A 25,074-nucleotide genomic window follows, 5' to 3' on the forward strand; every position below is an offset into this window, starting at 1 on the left:
GTCTAAATGTTAGAGTACATGGGATCCACACCTTTTGGATCCACAACTAGTGTGGTGGTGGGGGGGGGGGGGGGGCCATGAAGTGGCTCAAGTACTGTTTTTATAATTGGAAGACTGTGAATAGTGGTATACCACAGGCATTGCTGCTAAGACCCTTATTTGTCATATACATTAATGCTATGAATGTAGAAGATATGATTAGTAAGTTTGAAGATGACATAAAAATTGGTTCTGTTGCCAATGAGGATAGTCTTAGATTGCAGGATATTAATTGTCTATTTGTAAAATGGACAGAAAAATGGCAAATAAAACTCAATCCTCGTAAGTGCAAGGTGATGCACTTGGAAGGTCATACACAATGAATGGCAGGGCACTCTGGAGTACAACAAACAGAGGGACATGAAGTACATACATGTCCAAGGATCCTGGAAAGCAAACAGCAGGTAGATGAGATAGTTAAGGCAGCAGACTGGATACTTACCTTTATTAGGTATGAAAGTAGGGATATCATGATACAATTATTGAAAATATTGATTAGGCCACAATGAAATATTATGCGTAATTCTGGTAGCCACACGAAAAAATGAATGAAATTGTAAAAGTAGATGGTGCCTGCACACAATGCTTCCTTGGTCAACTTCTTTTGGATCAACCACAAAACTGTTTATTTCACTTCTTTTACATCAATTCTTCATCTTAATTCTGTTTCTGCAACTGTTAGAGCCTGTGATTTACAGTCTGGAGATCTATTGAGTGATTCAGTGCTTTGCTGTCTCCGAGAAGATTCCAGAAAGCTAGTGTGAACCTCAAGGTGAAGAAACTACGAGACAAGTTGTGAGCCAATGTTTGACTCTATTTCACCAATTAAAGCCTCAATCATTCATTGATTAAAGCAACAAGGAAGATTGAAACATTGAGGCAAATGTGGATGACGAGTTTGGATTCAGCACCAACCACCTGCTTTATGGTTGCTCATGGAATCACTCTGCTGCCGGATAAGAAGCCTGTGTGGCCCATCGCTGTGCCTGGAGGATGGGCCTCTGCATTTGAGTGGTGTCTCTTTCTTTTGATGATGTCAGAGTTGTTACTGAGGTATTGCATTTATGGATTTGGACTATGGGCTTTTTCACTCTTATGGTTTTTATATTCTGAGCTTTCCTGTTTTTTGTGCGAGGAGAGGAGTTGTTCAGTGGTTGATGTTCTTGTGTTTTTTTGTGCGGGGAGAGGGATTGGGGGTCAATATTTTGGTTGAGTTTTTGTTAATTTTTGTGCAGGGGAGGAGGATTTGGCAGTCGATGTTCTTGTTGTGTTTCTTGCCAGAAGAGGGGTGTTTGGGAGCCAATGTTATTGTTGCAATTTATGCAGGGGAGGGGGTTTGGTGGAGGTTGATTTTTTTTTGTGCAGAAGGGAGGGGTGTGTTTGCTGTTTCTCTTTGAACTGACTCCCATGTTTTTTTTTGTTTCATGGCTCTCTGGAGAAAAAGGATCTCAGAGTTGTATACTGCATACATACTTTGATAATTGAACCTTTGAAAGAGATTCACTGGGATTTTTCTGGAAATAGCACATTTCATTTATGAAGAGAGATTGAATAGGCTGGGATTTGTTTTCTTTATAAGGCTAAAACGGTTCCTGACTAAGGTATACAAAATTGAGGGGCATAATCTAGTAGGGGAATAAACTAAGTAGTGATATTTCACCAGAGAGCAAATGTTTAAATGGTAGGAGAATTAGAGGGCCATTGAGGAAGTAGAATTGTTTTTCACCCAGAAAAAAGACCTAGGCCTCTGTACCTCCCTCTACAATTGGATCCTCGACTTCCTGTGCGGATTGGTGATAACATATCCTCTTCACTGACGATCAATACTGGCACACCTCAGGGGCGTGTGCTTAGTCCACTGCTCTACTCTCTGTATACACATGACTGTGTGGCTAGGCATAGCTCAAATACCATCTATAAATTTGCTGACAATACAACCATTGTTGGTAGAATCTCAGGTTATGACAAGAGGGCGTACAGGAGTGAGATATTCCAACTAGTGGAATGGTGCCACAGCAACAACCTGGCACTCAAAGTCAGTAAGACAAAAGAGCTGATTGTGGACTTCAGGAAGGGCAAGATGAAGGAACACATACCAATCCTCATAGAGGGATCAGAAGTGGAGAGAGTGAGCAGCTTCAAGTTCCTGGGTGTCAAGATCTCTGAGGATCTAACCTGGTCCCAGCATATTGATGTACTCATAAAGAAGGCAAGAAGCGGCTATACTTTTATTACAAGTTTGAAGAGATTTGGCATGTCAACAAATACACTCAAAAACTTCTGTAGTTGTACCATGGATTCATTCTGAGAGGCTGCATCACTGTCTGGTATGGAGGGTCTACTGCACAGGACTGGAAGAAGCTATAGAAAGTTATAAATTTAGTCAGCTCCATCTTGGGCACTAGCCTACAAAATACCCAGGACATCTTTGGGGAGCGGTGTCTCAGAAAGGCAGCATCCATTATTAAGGACCTCCAGCACCCAGGGCATGCCCTTTTCTCACTGTTACCATCAGGGTGGAGGTACAGAAGCCTGAAGGCACACACTCAGTGATTCAGGAACAGCTTCTACCTCTCTGTCATCCAATTCCTAAATGGACATTGAAGCTTTGGACACTACCTCACTTTTTTTAATATACAGTATTTCTGTTTTGCACATTAAAAAAAAATCTATTCAATATATGTAATTGATTTACTTGTTTATTTATTATGTTTTATTTTATTTATTATTTTGCTCTCTCTGCTAGATTATGTATTACATTGAACCACTGCTGCTAAGTTAACAAATTTCACATCACATGCCAGAGATAATAAACCTGATTCGGATTCGGATTCTGAAGTCTCAAACCATTCTCAGTAGGGGTACGAACACATACTGTCATAACAGTTAAGTATTTATATGAAGACTCTTAGCACTGAGCAGTCCAAAGGTTGCTGGAAAATACAGTATAGACAAATATTTGAGTGGCAGCAGTGATTTAGAGGGCAAAAGAGCCCTTTGCAACCTTTTGATGCTGTTTACTTCAGCAAACGAAAAAATAACCTATGAGTTAAGATTTAAAGTTCAAAGTAAATGTATTGTCAAAGTACAAATATGTCACTATATAGAACCCTGAGATTTGGTTTCTTAAAGGCATACTCAATAAATCCAATAACCATATTAGAATCAGTGAAAGACCACACCCAATAAGGAGGACAACCAATGTGCAAAAGACAACAAACTGTGTAAATACAAAAGGAAAAAATAATAATTAATAAATAAGCAATAAATATCGAAAACATAAGATGAAGAGTCCTTGAAAGTGAGTCTGTAGGTTGTGAGAATACTTCAATGATGGGACAGGTGAAGTTGAGTGAAGAGCCTGATGGTCGAGGGGTAATAACTGCTCCTGAATCTGGTGGTGTAGATTCTGAAACTCCTATACCTACTTCCTGATGGCATCAGAGAGAAGACAGCATGACCTGGGTAGTGGGGTCCTTGATGATGGATGGTGCTTTTCCTGTGACAATGCTCAATGGTGGGGTGGGCTTCACCTTTGATGGAATGGGCCATATCCACTTCTTTTTGTAGGATTCAGTAAAGGCAGTGGACTGAATAATACAAAAGATTACAGACTACTTTTGAAAAGGCTGAAATATGTAGACATCAGAAAACAGAATATTGAAATGCACCAACATGACCTTCCTCCTTTTTATGCACCGATCTTACAGTTAACATAGAATTTACTGACTAAAATAATAAGTAACACTTTTTCAAAGGCTTGTGCATTTCAGGGCTGAAAGGTGAAGTCCAGGACTTAATACGGAAGTAATTATACATTGCTATGGGAAAGGAAATGGAAACAGGATCATTACATTTCAGAGGACACGACTCTCAACAAAAAGGGTATAAGAACTACACAGTGGCTACTTTATTAGCCATGTCCTGTACCTAATAAAGTGGCCACTGAGCCTATGCTCGAGGTCTTCTGCTGCAGTAGCCTATCGAGGAGGGATGTGAATGGTTCAACACATTGTGTGTTCAGAAATGCTCTTCTACACATACTGTTGTAACATATGGCTAAATTACTGTCACCTTCCTGTCAACTTGATCATTTTCCTGTGACACCTCTCTTTAACATGGCATTTTTAACCACAGGATTACCGTTCACTGGATTTTTTTTTTTACATTATCCTCTGTAAACTCTAGAGACTGTTGTGTGTGAAAATCCCAAAAGATCAACAGTTTATGAGATAATCATTCCACAGTCACATAGATCACATTTCTTCCCCATTTGGATGTTTGGTCTGAACAACAACTGAACCTCTTGACCACGTCTGCATGCTTTTAAACATTGAATTTCTACATGATTGGCTGATTAGATATTTGCATTAACAAGCAGGTGTACAGGTGTGCCTAATAAAGTGGCCATTAGAAGATACAGAGAATACTCTCATCCAGGAAAAAGAACATTTTATAAGTATGAAGAATGAATGACAATTATGTTTTATGTCCAGAATGTTAAGGCAAGAACAAAATATGAAGAAAATTAAATTCAAGGAAGTGGGTTTAAAAGGTCCCTGCTTTTCTACATTGGCCAACACATGAAAATCTCAGGTTTGAAAGAATCCCTTTCCAAAGGCTTGTATTGGGAGCTTGAGAGTTCAGACGGGATGTAAATGGGTAAATTTAAGGTCACCAGTCATGGTGTTATCTGGAGATCTGATTTAGTTTTAGTCTTCCCCAAAAAGCCATGCTACTACAAGATTGGCAGATACAACACACAAGCAAATGATAGGTTACGATGCCCAAGTATAAGCAGGGCAGGTGAGTCACAGGGCCATGTAGCAGATCAACAGACCCTCTGGCCCACTCAGTTCAAGCTGACCATCAAAGTCCTATTACACCAATTGTACACTGCTCATATTTTATTCTCCACCTTTTCCCATCACATGCTCAGGTTACCACTCATCTACACACTCATCTCAACCTATCAACCTGCAGGTCTAGTCTGAACAACGTGAGGGGATATTGAACCACATGGTAGAAACCCATGCAGACAGAAAGAATAAGTGAACTCCATACAGACAACTCTTGAGGTCACTTACTGTGCAAAGCAACCAGACAACCTTGATACCTGGTTGCCTTGCAGCAACCTAGCTGCACCTAAGTATCACGCATTTGATGGACCACATGAAACTTCTTTGTTGAAAATAAGTAACATCCAGTTAAACGGCATATTATATTTCAGATCCAAGGTCATTCAAAACAGACTTCACAGGCAAAGAAATGCTCAAGGTGCAACTGTTGTCCTGCAGTAAAGAGGGGATAAATTTGCAATTATTTGGAACAAATGTAAAAGTAACGGAGGCACATTTCACTCACCTTTAACCCTGACAACACCCAGAATAATACGGGATATCTGAGTTCCTAACATTATTCTAGGAGTCATGATCAAAAAAAGTCCTAAAGCTGTGATGCTCAGTTAAAACAACAACCAGAATATGATTATTTGACAAATATCCATTTAGAGTACTTTCTAGTTTTTTTTCGTTCCCGTCTCTCAAAAGGACAGTGCCTGAAGAGAAAAATGATGACTAATCACTCATAGGACCATAGGATATATGAGAAGAATTAGGTCATTCAGTCCTAATCGAGTCAGCTCTGCCTTTCTATCATACCTAATGTATTATTCTCCTCAACCCCATTCTCCTGCCTTCTCCACATAACCTTTGACATCCTCATTAATCAAGGAACTTAGCAACCTCCTCTTTAAATATACCAAATATACCCAATAACATGGCCTCCACAGCCATTTGGGGTAATGCATTTCACAGACTCACCATCATCTGGCTAATAAGATTCCTCCTCATGTCCGTTCTAAAGGGACATCCTTCTAATCTAAGGCTGTGCCTTCTGGTCCTAGACTCTCGCACTGTAGGAAACATCCTCCTGCCTCCCAGGGATTTTTGACATATTGTATACCCTCTCTTTTGTTTTTACGCCACCTTAGACTTCCCTTGTCAGCCACAGTTACCTCATCCATGCATGGTAGCGCAATGGTTAGCACAATGCTTTACAGTGCCTGCTGTTACATCAGGATTCAATCTCTGCCTCCGTCTTTAAAGAGTTTGTATGTTCTCCTTGTGATTGCGTGGCTTTCCTCCAGGTGATCTGGTTTCTTCACACATTCCAAAAACGATGTACATATGACATTTAAAGCTAATCCTATTAATCCTCCCTTTAAAGTTCTTCTTCTTCTTTGGGATGAACCGATCCTGCATCTTCTGAATTTCACCCAGAAACTCCTGTTAAAGTCGAATCTGAATAAAACTCGGGAGACCAGCTTCTTATAGCTACCACAGTTTACTGTGCACCCTCCTGCAGGAGTTTGAAACCCAGTTGTCAAAGGGAAAGCACATAAGTACTGCCAGCATCCGACAAGTGGGCCCCCTCTCTCCGGTTACAGCCATATATTTATACATAGTAAGCCCAATACATTACTGTTGCAAGATGTTATTTGAACTGGTACGCCCACCAATTCTGTTGGTGCGAAACTTAATTACAGATAAGAGAGTCTGCTAGATCAAGGTTTAATTACAGATGGATGTGCTGTCCAGTCCTTATCAGTTATTCCCTTTGCTAGGCCCTGACTTAATTACAGATGGATGTTCCTTCTGTCCTTATCAGTGTGCCCTCCTCCTCCTACTCAAACGAGGGTACAATGTACAATGTTATCAAACTCTCAAAGTCTCTCTGCAAGCCGAGGAGAACTGGTAATATGCCTGTCTTAGCTGGCTGCTGAAGGCAGAGTTTACTACATTTCAAAAATACCTATTCAGTCCCAATTATTCTTTTAACCAGAGCTTCAAAATGAGTTTTTTATATCCCCCAATTCATCACTCTTGCCCTTACTGTTCTGCTAGTGTCCTCTTCCAATCAACTTTAGCCAGCTCCTCTCTCATGTCTCTGTGGTTCCCTTTACTCCACTGTCATACCGATACTTCTGATTTTTGTTTCCCTCTGTCAAACCACAGAGTGAATTCTTTCATAATAGGATCACTGCTTATTTAGGGTTCCTTTATGTTGAGATCTCAAATCAAATCTGGTTCTGTACACACACCCAACCTAGAATTGCCTTTTCCCTATTGGGCTCAACCACAAGCTACTCCAAAATGCCATTCATTGGCATTTGACAAATTCCTTCTCTTAGTATCCAGCACCAACCTGATTTTCCCCAACCTACCTGCATATTGTAATTCCCCCATCACCATCGCAAACATTGTCCTTTTTACATGCCATTTCTATCTCCTAATTGTAATTTCTATCCCACATCCTGACCTGACTGTATATAACTTTCATTAGAACTTCTATTACTCTTGAAGTGTCTTAACACTACGCACAAGGATTCCATATCTTCCGATGCTATGCAACTTCTCTCCAAGGATTTGATTTCATTTTTTTTAAATCAGCAGAGCCACCCCACTCTCTTTGCCCAACTAACCTTTCCTTTTAATTCGATATATATCCTTGGATATTAAGCTCCCATCTGCGATCTTCTTTCAACCATGACTCTGTAATACAACATCATGCCTGCCAATTTCTGACTGTGCTGCAACATCATCTCCCTTATTTTGTATATTGTGTGCATTCACCTTCAATGCTGTATTCACCATACTTCTCAAACAAAAGAAAATCTACAGAGGCCATGGATGGACATATCGGAATGGGAAAGGGAAGTGGAATTAAAATGGGTGGCCACTGGGAGATCCCACTTGTCCCATCTTCAAGTGGGATCCTCTTCCTGGACACCCCACCCTGGTCTTCTGCCTGCTCTGGTCCTTTTCGTTGACAGCTGCCTAGACTTTAACATTCCCTTCTCCTATACCAACCTTACTCCTTCTGAAAGCCCAGCTCTCCACTCCCTCCACACTAATCCTAACCTCACTATGAAAACCACAGATAAGGGGGGTGCTGTAGTAGTCTGGTGAATTGACCTCTACCTTGCTGAGGCCCAACACCAACTCTCAGACATCTCCTCTTACTTACCCCTCAAACAGGACCCCACTAAGAAACACCAGGCCATTGTCTCCCACATCATCACCAACCTTATTGACTCTGGGAATCTCCCATCAATTGCCACCAACCTCAAAGTTCCCATACCCCATACCTCCCGTTTCTACCTCCTACTCAAAATCCACAAGCCTGCTTGTCCAGGTAGACCTATTGTTTCAGCTTGTTCCTGCCCAAATGAATTCATATCTGCATACCTTGACTCTGTTTTATCCCCCCCCCCCCCGGTTCAGTCCCTTCCCACCTACACCCATGACACCTCGCACGCTCCTGATGTTTTCAAGGATTTCAGGTTCCATGGCCCCCATCATCTTAATCTTACTATGGATGTCCAGTCCCTTAACACTTCCATCCTCCACCAGGAATGGCCTCAAAGCTCTCTGTTTCTTTTTGGACACCACACCCAGCTAGTTCCCCTCCACCACCACTCTCCTTTGTCTAGCAGAACTTGTCCTCACATTTAATAATTTTTCCTTTGAGTCCTCCCACTTCCATTAACAAAAGGACACTCGCATGAGTCCCAGCTATGCCTGCCTGTTTTTCAGCTACGTGGAACAGTCTATGTTCCAAGCCTACACTGGTGACCATCACACACTTTCCCTACGCTACATCGACGACTGCATTGGTGCTGCTTCCAGCACCTGTGCTGACCACGTCGATTTCATCCACTTTGCCTTCAACTTCCACCCTGCCCTCAAATTCACCTGGTCCATTTCCGACACTTCCCTTCCCTTTCTTGATCTCATTGTCTCAATCTCTGGAGACAACTTATCCACTGATGTTTATTATAAACCAGCCGACTCACACAGCTACCTGGACTATACCTCGTCCCACCCTGCAACTTGTAAAAACGCCATCCCCTCCACTCAATTCCTCCGTTTTCGCCGTATCTGTTCTCGGGATGAGGCTTTTCATTCTAGAATGAAGGAGATGTCCTCCATTTTCAAAGAAAGAGGCTTCCCTTCCTCCACCATCAACGCTGTCATCAACTCCATCTCTTCCATTTCATGCACATTTGCTCTTACCCCATCCTCCCACCACCCTACCAGGGATAGAGTACTTCTTGTCCTCACTTACCACCCCACCAGCCTCCATGTCCACAACATAATCGTCTGAAATTTCTGCCATCTCCAACTGGATCCCACCACCAAACACATCTTTCCCTCACCCCCAACTTTCTGCTTTTCACAGTGATCGCTCCCTACGTGACTCCCTTGTCCATTCGTCCCTCCCCAGTGATCTCCTTCCTGACACTTAACCTTGCAAGCCGAACAAGTGCTACACCTCCTCCCTCACTACCATTCAGAGCCCCAAGCAGTCCTTCCCAGTGAGGCAACACTTCACCTGTGAATTTGTTGGGCCACTGTGTGATCTCCTGTATATCAGTGAGATCCAATGTAGATTGGGAGACCACTTCGCTGAGCATCTACGCTCTGTCGCCAGAACTAGCGGGAGCTCCCAGTGACCACCCATTTTAATTCCACTTCCCATTCCCATGCAGATATATCCATCAATGGCCTCCTCCACTGTCGGGATAAGGCCACACTTAAGTTGGAGGAACAACACCTTATAGTCTGTTTTGATACCCTCCAACCTGATGGCATGAACATCAATTTCTCAAAATTCCAGTAATGCCCCCTTAACCATTTCCCATCCCCTTGTCCCTCTCTCACGTTATCTCCTTGCCGGCCCATCGCCTTCTTCTGGTGCTCCTCCCTCCCCCCCTGCCATTTTTCTTTCTTCCATGGCTTTCTGTCTCTTTCACCAATCAACTTCTTAGTTCTTTGCTTCATCCCTTCCTTTCCAAATATCACCTATTGCCTGGTGTTTCTCTCTCCCCTCCCTTCACCTTTCAAATCTACTCCTCAGCTTTTCTTCTCCAGTCCTGCCAAAGGGTTTCTGCCCGAAACATTGACTGTACTTTTTTCCATAGATGCTGCCTGGCCTATTGAGTTCCTCCAGCATTTTGTGTGTTGTTCAAATATAACTGCAAGAGCTCTAGCACTTATGAGACTACCCATCTTTCAGGCAATTATAGACTTCCTGACTTCAAACTTTTCTATCCTGTGAGGTGTAAGTAAACTATATGATGGTAGATTCTGCAGTTGTACGGATGAATGCAACAGCAAGGCTATTCAAAGACAACAAAAACTGCAGATTTCCACACTCAGAACTTATTGTATCTACCAGTTATAAATAAGTGTTATAAATTCTACACTGTAGCAAGTAGAATCATAGAGCACAACAGCACAAAAACAGGCCCTTCAATCCATCTAGTCCGTGCCAAACTATTATTCTGTTTAGTCCCATCAACCTGCATCTGGAGCCTTGCCCTCCATAACCCTCCCATCCATATACCCATTCAAACTTCTCTTAAATGTTACAATTGAACTAATATTCACTACTTCCACCAGCAGTTTGCTCCACACTCTCACCACCCTGAGTGAAGAAGTCCGCTTTGAACATTTCACCTTTCATCCTTAATGCATGAGCTCTAGTTCTAATCTTACCCTGCATGCATTTACCCGATCTATACTCCTAATAATGTTGTATACCTCTTTCAAATCTCCCCTCATTCTTCTACACTCCGGGGAATAAAATCCTAACCTATTAAACCTTTCTCTTTACAAACAAGAGAAAATCTGCAGATGCTGTAAATCCAAGCAACACACACTAAATGCTGGAGGAACTCAGCAGGCCAGGCAGCATCTATGGAAAATAGGACAGTCGACGTTTCGGGCCGAGTCCTTTCAGCGGGAGTCCTGCTGAATGGTTAAGGCTAAATACGTTGACTGTACTCTTCCGTAGATGCTGCCTGGCCTGTTGAGTTCCTTCAACATTTTGTGTGTGTTGCCTTCCCTTTAACTCGGATCCTCAAGTACCAGGAACATCCTTGTAACTTTTTTTATATAGTCTTTCAATCTTTCCTGTCAGTAGGTGACCAGAACTGCACGAAATACTCCAGATTAGGCCTCACCAACACCTAAACAATTTCAACATTACATCCCAACTTCTGTACTTAACATTTTAATTTATGAAGGCCAGTGTGCCTTACGACCTTATCTACCCATGATGCCACTTTCAAGAAATTTTGGCTCTGTATTCCCAGATTCCTCTGTTCTACCACACCCCTCAGTACCCTTCCATTCACTCTGCAAGTTCAACTCTGGTTCGTCCTCCCAAAGTGCAACACCTCACATTTGTTTGCATTAAATTCCACCTGGCATTTTTCAGCCCATTTTCCAGCTGGTCCAGATCCTGCTGCAAACTTTGATAGTCTTCCTTGCTGTCCACCATGCCCCCAATCTTGGGGTCATCCTCAAATTTGCTGATCCAATTTACCACATTATCACCTGGATTGTTGATATAGATAACAACAACAGACCAGCACCAAAACACATTTAAGCTTTCTGAAGATGGGTTATATAATTGGCTCATTGTTAATTATTGCCTTCACACTAAAAAAAAGTTTAAATGATAGATGTAATGACTTACTTTAGAGAAAAACCTTGAAAGCATACCTAGCGCTGGCTCTATATTATTGAAAATTACTAGTGTCTTAAATAAAGAAACCAAACACCAACTCACTTTTGACAGAAATTAAACATTTAAATAGTTATGCTAGGAATGATGAAGTGCAGGAAAACGTTAAAAGGATCAGAACAAATTCAAGCAAACTCTTCAGTATTGAGATTGCCATGTAATTTCTCTCAAAATGCGTGAAGATAAAATTCGTTTTGCATACAGTGTCCTGTGTTATTACGTGGAAGAAACTAACGGTGTTTTGTCAATAAAGGATGAATTTTAAAAAGACTTAGAAAAGTAAGGTTTTAAAAATTACAAAGACATCGTTGATTGCCTAAAGTGTAAACGGTGAGATTGTAAATGTAACACGAGTGAATCTGCAGATGCTGGAAATAAATAAAAACACAAAATGCTGGCAGAACTCAGCAGGCCAGACAGCAATCTATGGGAGGAGGTAGAGACGACTTTCGGGCCGAAACCCTTCATCAGATTGTAAATGTTATACTTCAACTTCACTTCGGTTACAATCGCTGGCACGCTATAAACATGACATTTTGAAAGACAAACTAAGGTGTTTTTTATGCTCCTAAAAGCCTTGTAGAAAAATCCAGAAACAACACAAATCGCTCCTGGGTCCCTACACACAAGCATCCTGAGCCAGCCTTGCACAGACTGTTGCCAACAGGTGTCAGGCGGGTGGCTCGGGAAACCAGGTATGCGGCGTTTCCAGGGAAACGGACAAAGCGCAGCACAACAGGGCAGGATCCAACATCGCGACCGGAACCCTTCCCTACTTTAACCAACCATTCACAAAACAACCACACGCGCTTGTTTACTGCATCTATTCCGCCCTTCCTCTCTCTCCCTCTCTCTTCATTTGCATTTAAGTGCGCAGATGCACGATTTATTTCACTGAACACAAACGTTTGCAGTAAAGGTACTGTACAATAAAGTTTCGGAAATGCGCACATACCCTGTCGGTGGTCTAGTAGTTTTCGCAGTCTTCACTATTTCCATGGTCCTTTACGTACTTTATTCGTTCAGAACCAATATCGATCTAGGTCAATGTCAATAACGTTTAAATATTAGAATTAAAACAAAATAAAAGAGCCTTTACAAAAACATATCGCTTCATTTTTCTTTAAACTTTTATTTTCTTCACGAAAATATATAGTACAAAAAGAAATCGAACCAATAATTCCAAAAAGCAAAGGTCAAACATCTGACAGCCTGTGCTCTCTCTGACAAACATGAACAGCCCGCTAAATTAACTCACAGCGCAAGCAGCTAACTATGCATACTCGCCACTCCAAATTCAGACACTTACAAAGCAATAATTTTGCAGAGCGTAATCTTCTTTTATTCTCTGTTTTCAATATCGATCTTCCATGAAAAGAAATAAAACTCTTCTATTTTTGAATGCTCTCTTCTCCCTCTGCTACGACCGTTGTATGAAATTAACCGCCTTCGTCAGGGCTCGCTTGTCAATCACCGCTTTGTCTGACCCAGACTACCGCAGACTGTGAGGTCGAAAATGTTCTGTAAACGTGTTTCTTAGTTGCCGATCACACTCGATTTGCTAATCCTTTTTATTGTAACTTTTTTCGACTAAACCGAAGGCGTCGTGTTGACTATAAAAGGGTATAGTTACAAAATCGTTTTTCACCCATATTTCCAACAAAATACTCCCGAAAACTAACAAAAAAAATCAACTGCCAATTTTAGATTTTTTTTTAAGATAGGCAGTTAAGGCAACGTGATAAGTATAAAACTTTTAATAACAAACTACTGGGTACTACAAAGGGAGTTGCAGGACCCAAAACTGAGAACTCCACAAGTCTACAGTCCATGATACTTTTGCCAAAGATAGCTTGTCTATCTTTAACACAACAGCGTATTTGTTACATCAGTGAAATAAAACTGAGAGTGTGTTGTCATCTTTAATTGCTTCTACAAATTCTCCAGAGCCAAATAGTAAAGTACTTACTTGAAATTAACCCTATCCTTTATAATCCCATGAGAATATATTCTTTCCAATGGAAGACTTTGTGCACGGGGTTGATACCAAACGTCATGTTTACATTCTGCGGAATATGGAGTTTTTTTAAAAAAATGAAAATCAGGACAGTGCAAATGCACAGCTCCACTATCAATAGTTGGCAGAGAATAAAGCTGAGAGTAGTTTTGTTTAAATCTGTAGATCTAAGTAGGTGTGACATTTTCTTAGTTATGAATTCTAGTAAACTGATCCAAAAGACAATTGAATCAATGTAGGATGATACCCTTCCATCCACGGTCTCCTTCAGAATTCCTCAGTCCCTGGTATTCAAGATAGGACATGGTGGCTCATGTGAATTGACTTGGTACTCTCCATCAACCTATATTGTACCATGGTTAACAAATTTATTAAAAGCAGGGGTTTACAGTTGCTGGGCATGTGCATGCTGAACTATTAAATGGAGTTTTATTAATTTCACCTTTATCTCTGTGCTTAATGATCAAGCTGAGATAGGTCTTTCTCAGAATCCGAAATAAGAAATATGCCAGTCTCCCATTACATTAGATTATAGTTCATCATTTACTCCAGCCCCGCCTTCTGTAATTAATCCCACACATTTCATTTCTTTAATGTCCAGAAGTCTATTTCCTAAATATATTCAGTGACTGAATAAGGTTGGTTTGATGACTCTGTTACTGACCCTGCTTTCCCTTTAGAGGGAAAGAAGAGGACCGTGTGATGGAAGCTTGTTGTCCTTGTGTGGCAACAAGCAGGAATCTTGCCACCACCATTTGGGTAAGCGGGATCATTCATGTATCAGGTGTTGATTGAAAGCTATTCCGCACATTGTGCAGAAGTTTTCCATAGAATAAATGGGTAACATTATAGAATGAACTATGTCCCTGTCTGCTCTTGCCATTTGTTCTCTGATTTAATAGCCCTAGCTTTTGACTATTTTACTCAATATAGTACAAGGTCCTTCATGGACATCTCCACCATTTATTTGTTTATAAATCCATGTATATATCTGATTTGGATTTCCACACTCATGTGCAGGTGATACCAAGTCTATAGTAAATAATATTAATAAGAATTCCTGAATATGTTGGGAAGTATGACCAGCCTGAAGTCTTGAAATTTCCAGAATTCCTAAAGTCGCTGCTTCAGAATTTCTTCATCATCAGCTGGAAGCATTTTTCATTCTGTCTGCAAACTCTGAATGGGCAAATGTCCAAAAACATGATGAGAAGTTCACACTGGGGAAACTACAGTGGCTCTCTGTACAGGAACAGGTTCCTGTATTCATCTTTTACTGGTTATAGTCAAAGTCTTTAGTAATTCTAGCAAATGTTCCCAAGCATCTGCTCTCCAGGTTTCATTAGTACCTCTAGGGTTCACTGGTGTGGGCACTACCTCGTGTGTGCCTTTAAGGAATACCCAATACCCCCATGATCCAGGTTTAAGATATGGGTACTAGGTTCTATCACATATGTAAGCATGTGGTCCCCACCCGGGTGCTTGATTCAAAGTTCAAATTAAATTATATTACCAATGTACATATTTCAAGGTCAATTTTCTTGTGGGCATACTCAACAAATCTATAGAATCTAAAAAAATGCCCAAATAGAGCATCCAGCCAAAGTACAGAAGGCACCAAACTGCAAACTCAAATATAAATAAATAACAATAAATATCAAGTACTCAATGAGATAAAGAGTCTTGAAAGTGAGTCCATTGGTTGTGGGAACATTTCAATGATGGGGAAAGTGAAGTTGACTGAAGTTACCCCTTTTTGTTCAAGAGCCTGATGGTTGAGGAGTAGTAAACGTTCCTGAACCTGGGTGTATGAATCCTGAGGCTCTTGTACCTTCATCCTGATGGCAGCAGGGAGAAGACAGCATGACCTGGGTGGTGGGGATCCCTGTTGATGGATGCTGCTTTCCTACAACAGTGCTTCATAGTGATGTGCTCAATGATTGGGAGGGCTTTACCCGTGATGGACTGGGCCATATTGACTACTTTTTATCAGATTTTCTGTTCCAGGCATTGGTGTTTCCAAAACAGGCAGTGATACAACCACTACACATCTACAGAGGTATGTAAGAGTTTTAAATGTCAATTTGAATCTCCGCAAACTCTTAAGTAGAGGGGCTGCCCTGCTTTCTTCTGAAATACAAACACCTAGGGATTTAAAGTTACTAACCCTCTCATAGAAACATAGAAAACCTACAGCACAATACAGGCACTTCAGCCCACAAAGTTGTGCTGAACATGTCCCTACCTTAGAATTTGCTAGGCTTACCTATAGCCTTCTATTTTTCTAAGCTCCATGTACCTATCCAAAAGTCTCTTTAAAGACCCTATCGTATCTGCCTCCACCACCGTTGCCGGCAGCCCATTCCACACACTCACCACTCTCTGAGTAAAAAACTTACCCCTGACATCTCCTCTCTCCCTACTCTCCACCTCTGATCCTCCAATGAGGACTGGATCATGGACTTTTGTTTTCCCTCTCCTGCAGCCTATAATCAGTTCCTTGGTCCTGTTGACATTCAGTGAGAGGTTATTGTTATGACATTATTCAGTCAGATTTTCAATCTCCCTCCTATATGCTGATTCATCACCACCTTTGATTCAGTCCACAACAGTGACCTGAATATGACATTGATTTCTAGCAAAAAAAGGACTGATTTGTTGTCTCCAGGCAAGAATTGTTACTACATTGTTGGGATCTGGTACAAATTGTGATGGTCTGAGTCCAGTATATCGTACAACAAGGTTTGGTCTGTCTAATCTGCATCCTACTCTATGTTCTATTCCTTCATCATTCCAGTCCCTGATTGAAGAATAACATATTCATCATATTCAGTGTGAGGAAGAGTCGGGGTATTTTCCTGTATTTCTGCTATACTATTAACACGTTCATAATATCCACCAGCATTTGTCTGCACAACACCTGGATACCAGGATGTCGACCATTTTATAGTATTAGGTGGTGTGCCATAGCAGTTGTCCAGAACTTTCTGAGTTGGACTACTGCTAAATAATAAATCTTTCAGAATAATATTTTTGGTATAAAATGACCACTTCAGGCACCAACTGTGATGGTATTGGGTTTGCTGACTGTGAAGTTTTAAACTCAAAGACTTTAAACACTACTGGCTGCTAAAGTGAGATTATACTGTAACTACCCAATCTTTAAAGACTAGTATACTTCTTTGTTTGCTCTCCATGGTGAGATTAGACACCAAAACCCACTACTTGAGTGTTGGGTCCTTTCTCCATACCAAGGAGAATTTTCTTCCAACTGACAAAGTATTCTAAAACACAGTTCATTTATTTACAGTAATACACATTTAGATCAAAATAATACTCATAAAAATTATTTAAAACTCAGAGGATTTCCTTCTTAACTATTTTCCACTTCTCACAGAGAATTTCTATCCTATCTTCAATTACTGAATTAATGTATTGAAACATAATAAAAATTCAAATTATGAACCATTTCTAAAATACAAAGCATTTAGCATAAATCATAAAAGATAAAACATAAAGCATAAATCATTTCTTAAACTCAAAGGATTTTCAAAATAAAGGTAGATAGAACATAAGAACATAAGGAATAGGAGCAGGAGTAGACCATCTGGTCCATTGAACCTGCTCCACCATTCAATAAGATCATGGCTGATCTGGCCATGGACTCATCTCCACCTACCTGCCTTTTCCCCATAATCCTTAATTCCCCTACTATGAAACCTTGTCTTGAATATGTTTACTGAGGTAGCCTCCATTGCTTCAGTTAGGCAGAGAATTCCACAGATTCACCACTCTTTGGGAAAAACCATTCCTCCTCATCTCTATCCTAAATCTACTCTCCCAAATTTTGAGGCTATGACCCCTAGTTCTAGTCTCACCTACCAGTGGAAACAACTTCCTTGCCTTTATTTTATCCATCCCTTTCATAATTTTATATGTTTCTATAAGATCTCCTCTCATTCTTCTGATTTCCAGCAAGAACAGTCCCAGATGAGTCAATCTCTCTTCATAGTCTAACCCACTCATCTCTGGAATCAACCTGGTGAATCTCCTCTGCATTGCCTCCAAAGTCAGTATATCCTTCCTCAGGTAAGGAGACCAGAACTGCACACAGTACTCCAGGTGTGGTCTCACCAGTACCCTTTTAAAGTTGCAGCATAACCTCCCTGCTCTTAAATTCAATCCCTCTAGCAATGAAGGCCAACATTCTGTTTGCTTCATTGATTGCCTGCTGCACCTACAAACCAACCTTTTGCAATTCTACACAGCAGCATGCTACAATCTTTCATGATTCAAATAATAATCTGATCTTCCATTTTTCCTTCCAAAGTGGATGACCTTGCATTTACCAACATTGTACTCCATCTGCCAGACCCTTTCCCATTCACTTAACCTATCTATAGCTCTGTGCAGGGTCTCCATATCCTCTGCACAATTTGATTTCCACTCAATTTAGTGTCACACTACACTTGATCCCCTCTTCCAGATCATTAATATATCATGAACAGTTGCGGGCCTTATCTTATGGATAAGTCTTTTTTGTGGCACCTTATCAAATGCCTTCTGGAAATCCAAGTAAATAACATCCATCTGTTCCTCACTATCCACTGCACTCATATTCTCAAACAACTTCAGTAAGTTTGTCAAACAGGACCTACATATGCATGATGAATTCATTTCTTTCCAACTGCCTCGCTATTTCTTCTTTAGTGATAGCTTTAAGCATTTTTCCAACTACAAATATCAAAATAATTGGCCTATAGTTACCTGCCATTTGTCTACATCCTTCTTTGATCTGTAGCGTGACATTCGCCTTCTTCCAAACTGCCAGGGCCTGCCCAGATTCCAGATTGGTAAATTATCACCAAAACCTCTACTGCAACCTCTGCCATCTCTTTCAGTACCCTGGGATGCATTCCATCCGGACCAGGGGACCTGTATCTTTAACCAAGTTTGTTCAGCACTACCTCTTTAGTGATAGCTATTATATTGAGGTCATCATCTTCCATCGCATCCACAATATCTCCCTTTGGCATGTTATACCTGTCCTCCACGGTGAAGACTGACACAAATAGTCATTCAAAGCATTGGCCATTTCCTCATTACCCAATATTAATTCCTTCTTCTCATCCTCCAAGGGACCTATGTTCACTTTAGCAACCCATTTTTGCTTTATATAATTATAAAAACTTTTGCTGTCTGTTTTTATATTTTGTGCTGATTTATTTTCATAATCTATCTTCCCTTTCTTTATTGCTCACTTGGTGGCTCTTTGTTGCTTTTTAAAGTTTCCAAATCTCAATTTCCTACTATTCTTGGCGACTTTGTGCGCACAAGCTTTTAGTTTAATTCCTTCCTTTATTTCCTTAGTTATCCATGGCTAGCTCGCCCCACCCTTACTGTCCTTGTTTTTAACTGGAATATACTTTTGTTGATCACTGTGAAAAATCAGTTTGGAAGTTTTCCACTGTTCCTCAACTGTCCCACAGATAGTCTGTGTTCCCAGTCTACACTATCCAACTCCTCCCTCATCCTGTTGTAGTCTCCCTTGTTTAGGTGTAATACAACTCCTATCAACTGAAAAGATACACCAGTAAGTTGCAGACAAAGAAGACATCAGTTGCAGAAACTAAAACTGGAGGAATGTATTTCAGTTCACCCCTTGTTTCTTCTTGATGTTCCTTGCCCAATGCCTAATAGGCCTGAACTGCTCTCAACACTTATACCCTTTCTCTCCCACTTGCATGACTTTTCAAGCATATATTTCCTCAGATATCCTTTTAACACAAAGTCTCAAAGCATTTTCCAAAACATATACATCAACTAAGGCTGTAAACATTGTTGTTAACTTCTGTGAGCACATAAAACCTTCCAACCACAAGCAGATCAGTAATTGATATGCTAAAGATATAATCCATTGTTCTGCAAGCTTCATTGAACTAAACAACTTCAGAGTCAACTAATCTGTTTGAAACAACCTATTGTCTTATACTACATCTTGAGTAGTAATAAAGCAGGTGTAGTGACTACCGTTTGGTTTCACAAACAGAGCATCTGCTAAATACTGAGCTTGTTTGAAAAACTCTTTTAACTTCAAGCTGATTACTGGCTCACGTTTACTTTTTAAAAACTGAGGACTGACTTCTATTTACAATCATAAACTAAATAAACTGTTAATTGGAAATTTATTTACAACTGTTTGTGATCTGACATGTGTCAGGTGTTGTGTTTAGAAAGCAAGGTTAGCAAAAACCCAAGAACAATGCTTGGAGTTTTGCTAAGAGAAGATTTCTAACCTAGTTTCTCTCTACCAGTATCAGCTTTGAGATCAAGGCTCCTCTTGGGAACTCCAGTATATAATCGATGCTAGAAAAGGTTCCTTTCGCTTCCCCCGATCTGATGCTCAAAGCACTCATTGAGTTCTTTTCAATATAGGGGTTTCTGTAAGATTTTCACTTCAGCATATTCATGTCCTCAATCTCAGCTGCACACATCTCCCAAATCTCACAGGACTGTTGCCATTATAATTTTCCATAAACATGCAACAATGTTGCATCAATGTCCATATTAATTGTTCTTTAAGATCTTTCTTCCCACTTCCTTGATACAAACTCAAATCACTGTCTGTCACCATTAGCTCATCAGGTCAGCTCACAATGTCTTTCAATAAATTGAATTTTGTTCATCTCTTTCACAGGACTGCTTACATTGCTTTCAATGCAGTGCACTTTACTTAGGTTTCCAGAAAAACAAGTCTTGTAAACAAGTTACTGATCATGTATTGGTGTCTTTTTTTGCCTAAAGATTAACAATCTCACACTTTAGTTACACTGGACAACATTTTTTTTCAAAGTGTGTTGCTTCCTCAGAATTTTTTTTGGTTATGATAGACCACCTGAAGCTAAACACAAATATAATTTCAGACTACTTGTGTCACATAGGAATTTGGAGAAGCAAGAAATTAGCTTCAATTGAATATAGATGCAAAGTATATTTATTATCAAAGAATGTATATACACTTTAAGATTTGTTTGTTTACAGGCAGCCACAAAGCAAGAACCTGAAGAACCCAATTAAAAAAAAAAGGAAAGACCATTACAATTGCGTTAAGAGGGCAAAAACACACACGTCATGCAAACAACAGGAGCAAATGACAAAATATGATGCATTTAATTTCATGGTGTTGCTGATGCTTTGCAAAAGTTCAACTAAGCTAAAACTGTTTTGTTGATGATTTTAGTTAATACTCAGTGTCTATGGCTTCTTGCTTAAATGTCCAACAATAATCAGCCAGTATTGATGGATTCCAGTTGCCCTGATGCTGTTTCTCCATGACCGCAATGTCCTGGTGAAACCTTTCACCATGCTTGTCACTGACAGCACCAAGATTTGCAGGAAAGAAGTCTAAATGGGAATACAGAAAATGAACCTTTAGTGGCATGTTGCTCTTCATGGTTTTGTATGCTTGAAGCATGTTGTCAACCAGCTGCATGTAGTTTGGTGCTCTGTAGTTGCCAAGAAAATCTCCATGCAATTTTCTCTGGTCCCACTTGAAGTTCTTTGTATTGCCTGTCATTGATGCTTTCCTTAATCTTGGCATCTAGGGGTTGCATAATGACTTGAATAATGAATTGAAATAAGAAATACAGGCAATTTAAAATAAAGGGACATGGTTGGGAAATTTCATGGTGATTTTCACAATCAGCAGACCAAAATTCATAGTATACATCCAAAAGTATTCAGGAAGCAAAATCTTTGCGCTCCAGTGTAGTCAAAGTCTATCTGCAATATAAATAAATTTGTAATAAACCAGTAGTTCTCAAATAATTTTCATTTTAAGGTATTATTTGCACCATAGCACAAACTATTAGCAATGGTTTAATTAACAGCAAAGAGAAAATCTGGCTAGATACAATAGTCTATGGGACTAAAATCTCTAAAAGGCTGATTGGATTTATGAATTACAATTGAACAGGGAGGAAATGTTTTTGTTTTACCTTTGCTTCTGCTTTATTGTACCTTTCCATCTTACCCTTCCATGCAAACACTCAGATCAAGGGCTTCACTGAACCATTTGAAACATAACCCAGAAATGCTTAAAATTGTCATTATCTTGATATTTAACAATGCAGTGGAATAGTAGCTATAATTGGACATATTTTTAGTAAGTATGTTGAAATATAGTATGCTGATGCAGTATGATATTGGCTATAAAGAGAAAGTGCAATAAGAATTGGTCTAATGTAGAAGTCTTCATTAAAAAATAGGATTCCTCTTGTAGTTTACCTTCAATATCTGGGCTGGAATCTTTCAGTTTTGTTAGGGCGCTATTAGTTATTTTCACAAGTGATTCATTGCCTTTCCATGCATCTATCTGAAATGTGGTCAGAGTGAATGTTTAAGTAGATGGGAACAATAATTTTGCCAGAATCAGAATCAGGTTTAATATCACCAGCATATATCATAACATTTGTTGTTTTGTGGCAGAAGTACATTGCAATTTGTAATAATAAAAACTATAAATTACAATAAGCATTAATACTAAAAATAATTAAATTATTGCAAAAAGGGGGGGAAATAATGAGGTAGTGTTCGTAGGTTCATTCTCCATTCAGAAATCTGATGACCAAGAGGAAGAAGCTGATCCTGAAATACCTTAATTTGTGTCTTCAGGCTCCTGAATCTCCTCCTTGATGGCTGATCCTGGATGATGGGGGGCCCAAATGATGGACACCACATTTTTGAGGCATCGCATTTTGAAGGTATTCTGGATGCTGATGAGGCTCGTGCCCATGATGGAACCGGCTGGGTTTACAAGTTTCTGCCTCTTTTTCCAATCCTGTGCAGTGGCCCCTCCATACCAGGTGGTGTTGCAAACAGTTTGAATGTTCTCCACGGTACATCTGTGGAATTTTGTGAGTGCCTTTGGTGACGTACCAATTTTCCTCAAATCATAACAAAATATAGCCACTGCCAATTCTTTGTAATTGCATCAAAATGTTCGACCCGGAATAGATCCTTAGAGATGTTGACACGCAAGAAACTGCTCATCCTTTCCATTTCTGACCCCTCATGAGGAAATGTGTTGCCAGAAGCAAGAATTAAGGGTTCCAAAATATTAGTTCACAAATAACCAAGAGGTAAGGGCCAGTTAGTGATATTTAAATCAGAATCATCATTACTCACAGAACTCTTTTTAATAATATTCTTTGAGTCATTAAGTTTTAGAGGTGTCTGAGCCCGATGAGACAATTTCTGTAGTAAATGTGACTTCATCTGTGAAAAAGCAAATGATAAGAAAGGCAAAATTGAACAATATTATTATAAACACAATTATTAAAATTAAAATACAACAAAAGCAACATTTCTTCCTGGAGTTTGAGTCTGTCTTACTCTGAAAGCACCAAAGCGTTCAGGATGTATTATCCCCGAGCAATGTATCTTTGAGATCTTTCTCAAATGAATAGGAATTTTTCATTTATTTTCAGATCTAAACATGTGTTTTATGTTTTCAATACATCTCACCCACCCCTCCCCTTCCCGTCAGGGTACAGGGGTTCTGTGGTGGATCCAAGTACCTGTCTAATATTAAGGATTCCACTCATTTGGTGGAATAAATCTTGCTGGGCCAGGTTTGATATTGTCTATGGAGACAGTTTACTTACAGATTTGTTTCCCCTTCTGGCTTGATTACCACAGCCCTATCATTGATAAGCTGGATAATGAGGAAAGGAGGTATTCATCCAGGACAGAAACTAAGATAGGAACTATTTTTAAGCAATTCCTTTCCTTGGACCCAGTCCACATTATGTGGCATCCAAACTTGCTTGTCAGGTTCTTTTGCTTTTTCATAAACTATCTCAATTTTTTGAGGGAAGTTGTATTAGGTGTGTGTGATACTTGGTTGTGTTAGTGATTAGAGGTGTATTTAGGGTGAACATTATATATTAAAAAAATATGGTGTAACTTTCTTGTGTACTTACATTTTTTCAATTAGCATATTGTTTACAGTTGTACTTCAAGGACAAGTATAGCCTACTTTGCCTCTCGAGTCTTGTCAGTTCTGGTATCATCTCTTGATTCCTTCAATCCACCATACCACTTGATTGTTGCTGGATGGGGTGCTGTACTCCACTTGAATGCTGTTTATTCACACAGGGCTTGAAAGCCTTTACCACTGAAGGAAGACCCTTGGTTGACACGTTGGCACATGGGGGTGTCAGTATATAGGACTATGGAGTTTTGGTGGTTGCAGTCTCACGACAAGAAGTCGTGAAGACTAACCACATATATACTATACAAAGATCAATTATCAGATGTATATACTAATTAGGTTTCTGAGCAGGTGGGCTGCCTTGCTATGCCAGAAATAGGCCTGTGTAATTAATTTGCCCCACCTGCATTGGATTTGTTTGTCTTATAGGAGGAGGTCTTGTGACTGCTTCTTTATAACAGGTTGGACATTCTTTACAATTTGCAATGAATCACTTACAATCACTCAACATGTACGGCCACCAGTATAACATGGCTAATTTCTCATGAGTGGCTTGAATGCCAGCATGACTGTATCTGAATCTTTGGTGGGCTGCTTGAATCAGTGCTTCCAATTGTGTGTAGGAGGTATTTATTTCTTTTAGAGTGGCATACCCAAACCTTACCTTCACCATCAGTTTCATATCTGTACAGTGTTGGAAATCCTTTTGAAATTGGATTTAATAATATCTAGGAGAATTCTTAAAACATCATCTGGGTTAATTTTTGTTTGTTACCTAGTTACTACCAAAACCCTGGTCTTCCTTACTATGGTAAGAGCCATCTCGACAGCTTGTTTTACTTCCTTATTGGCTAGTTTATTACCATAGCTATGTAAGAGGCCTGCAGTATGTCCTGGAATGTGTAGCACCTGTACTAATGGGCTAGTCAATAATAATTCATAAATATCCTTCCAAGTTGACAAATGTGAAAGCAGTTTACCTCTGTGTACTCTCTATTTGGGAGGTAACCAGATGGGAAAGTCTCTTTCTATTCATTCCTAACATAATTATATGTTATAGATTAAGGCTGGTTATGTTTTATTTACATGTTTGAGACATAATTCAAGGGTTTCAGTCTGCAAATTAAACTGTTTGATTTCCTAAAGGACATGTTTGCATCTCATGAGGTTCAAATTCAGTTTCTGATCAAAGGTTTTCTTTTATAATTAGTAGCAAGAATTATAACAGTGAATCCATCTTTGTGGATTTTCATTGCTAATCCATCAGAGTCCCATATTTGAAAATAGTGCTTTAAAGATGTCATGCTACATTAGGTCATAGAGAAGATGGTTTTGCATCTTCCATGATAGGGAAGGATTGTAAGTCCCAGCTCTCAGGAATGTATTCCCACTTTAAGATGTCGCTTTGTAAAAGTACTTGCCATTCACC

At 39.8% G+C, this 25,074-nt stretch overlaps 1 protein-coding gene across 3 annotated transcripts in view; it reads right to left on the bottom strand.

Annotated features, from left to right (window-relative positions):
- Positions 1-13,153, bottom strand: part of cobl (cordon-bleu WH2 repeat protein) — a 263,076-nt gene extending 249,923 nt beyond the window's left edge. The window contains exons 1-2 of one of the 3 annotated variants that reach the window (XM_073054338.1): positions 12,944-13,153; positions 12,590-12,673 (exon numbers count right to left, since the gene is read on the bottom strand). In XM_073054338.1, coding sequence (XP_072910439.1) covers positions 12,590-12,633 — 44 coding nt within the window. In that variant the 5' untranslated portion in view covers positions 12,634-12,673; positions 12,944-13,153. The remainder of the gene's footprint in view (positions 1-12,589; positions 12,674-12,943) is intronic. The other 2 variants (XM_073054333.1, XM_073054337.1) reach the window with 2 other exon arrangements.
- Positions 13,154-25,074: the final 11,921 nt, after the last annotated feature.

Source organism: Hemitrygon akajei, chromosome 8, assembly GCF_048418815.1.
Source record: "Hemitrygon akajei chromosome 8, sHemAka1.3, whole genome shotgun sequence".
NCBI lineage: Eukaryota > Metazoa > Chordata > Chondrichthyes > Myliobatiformes > Dasyatidae > Hemitrygon > Hemitrygon akajei.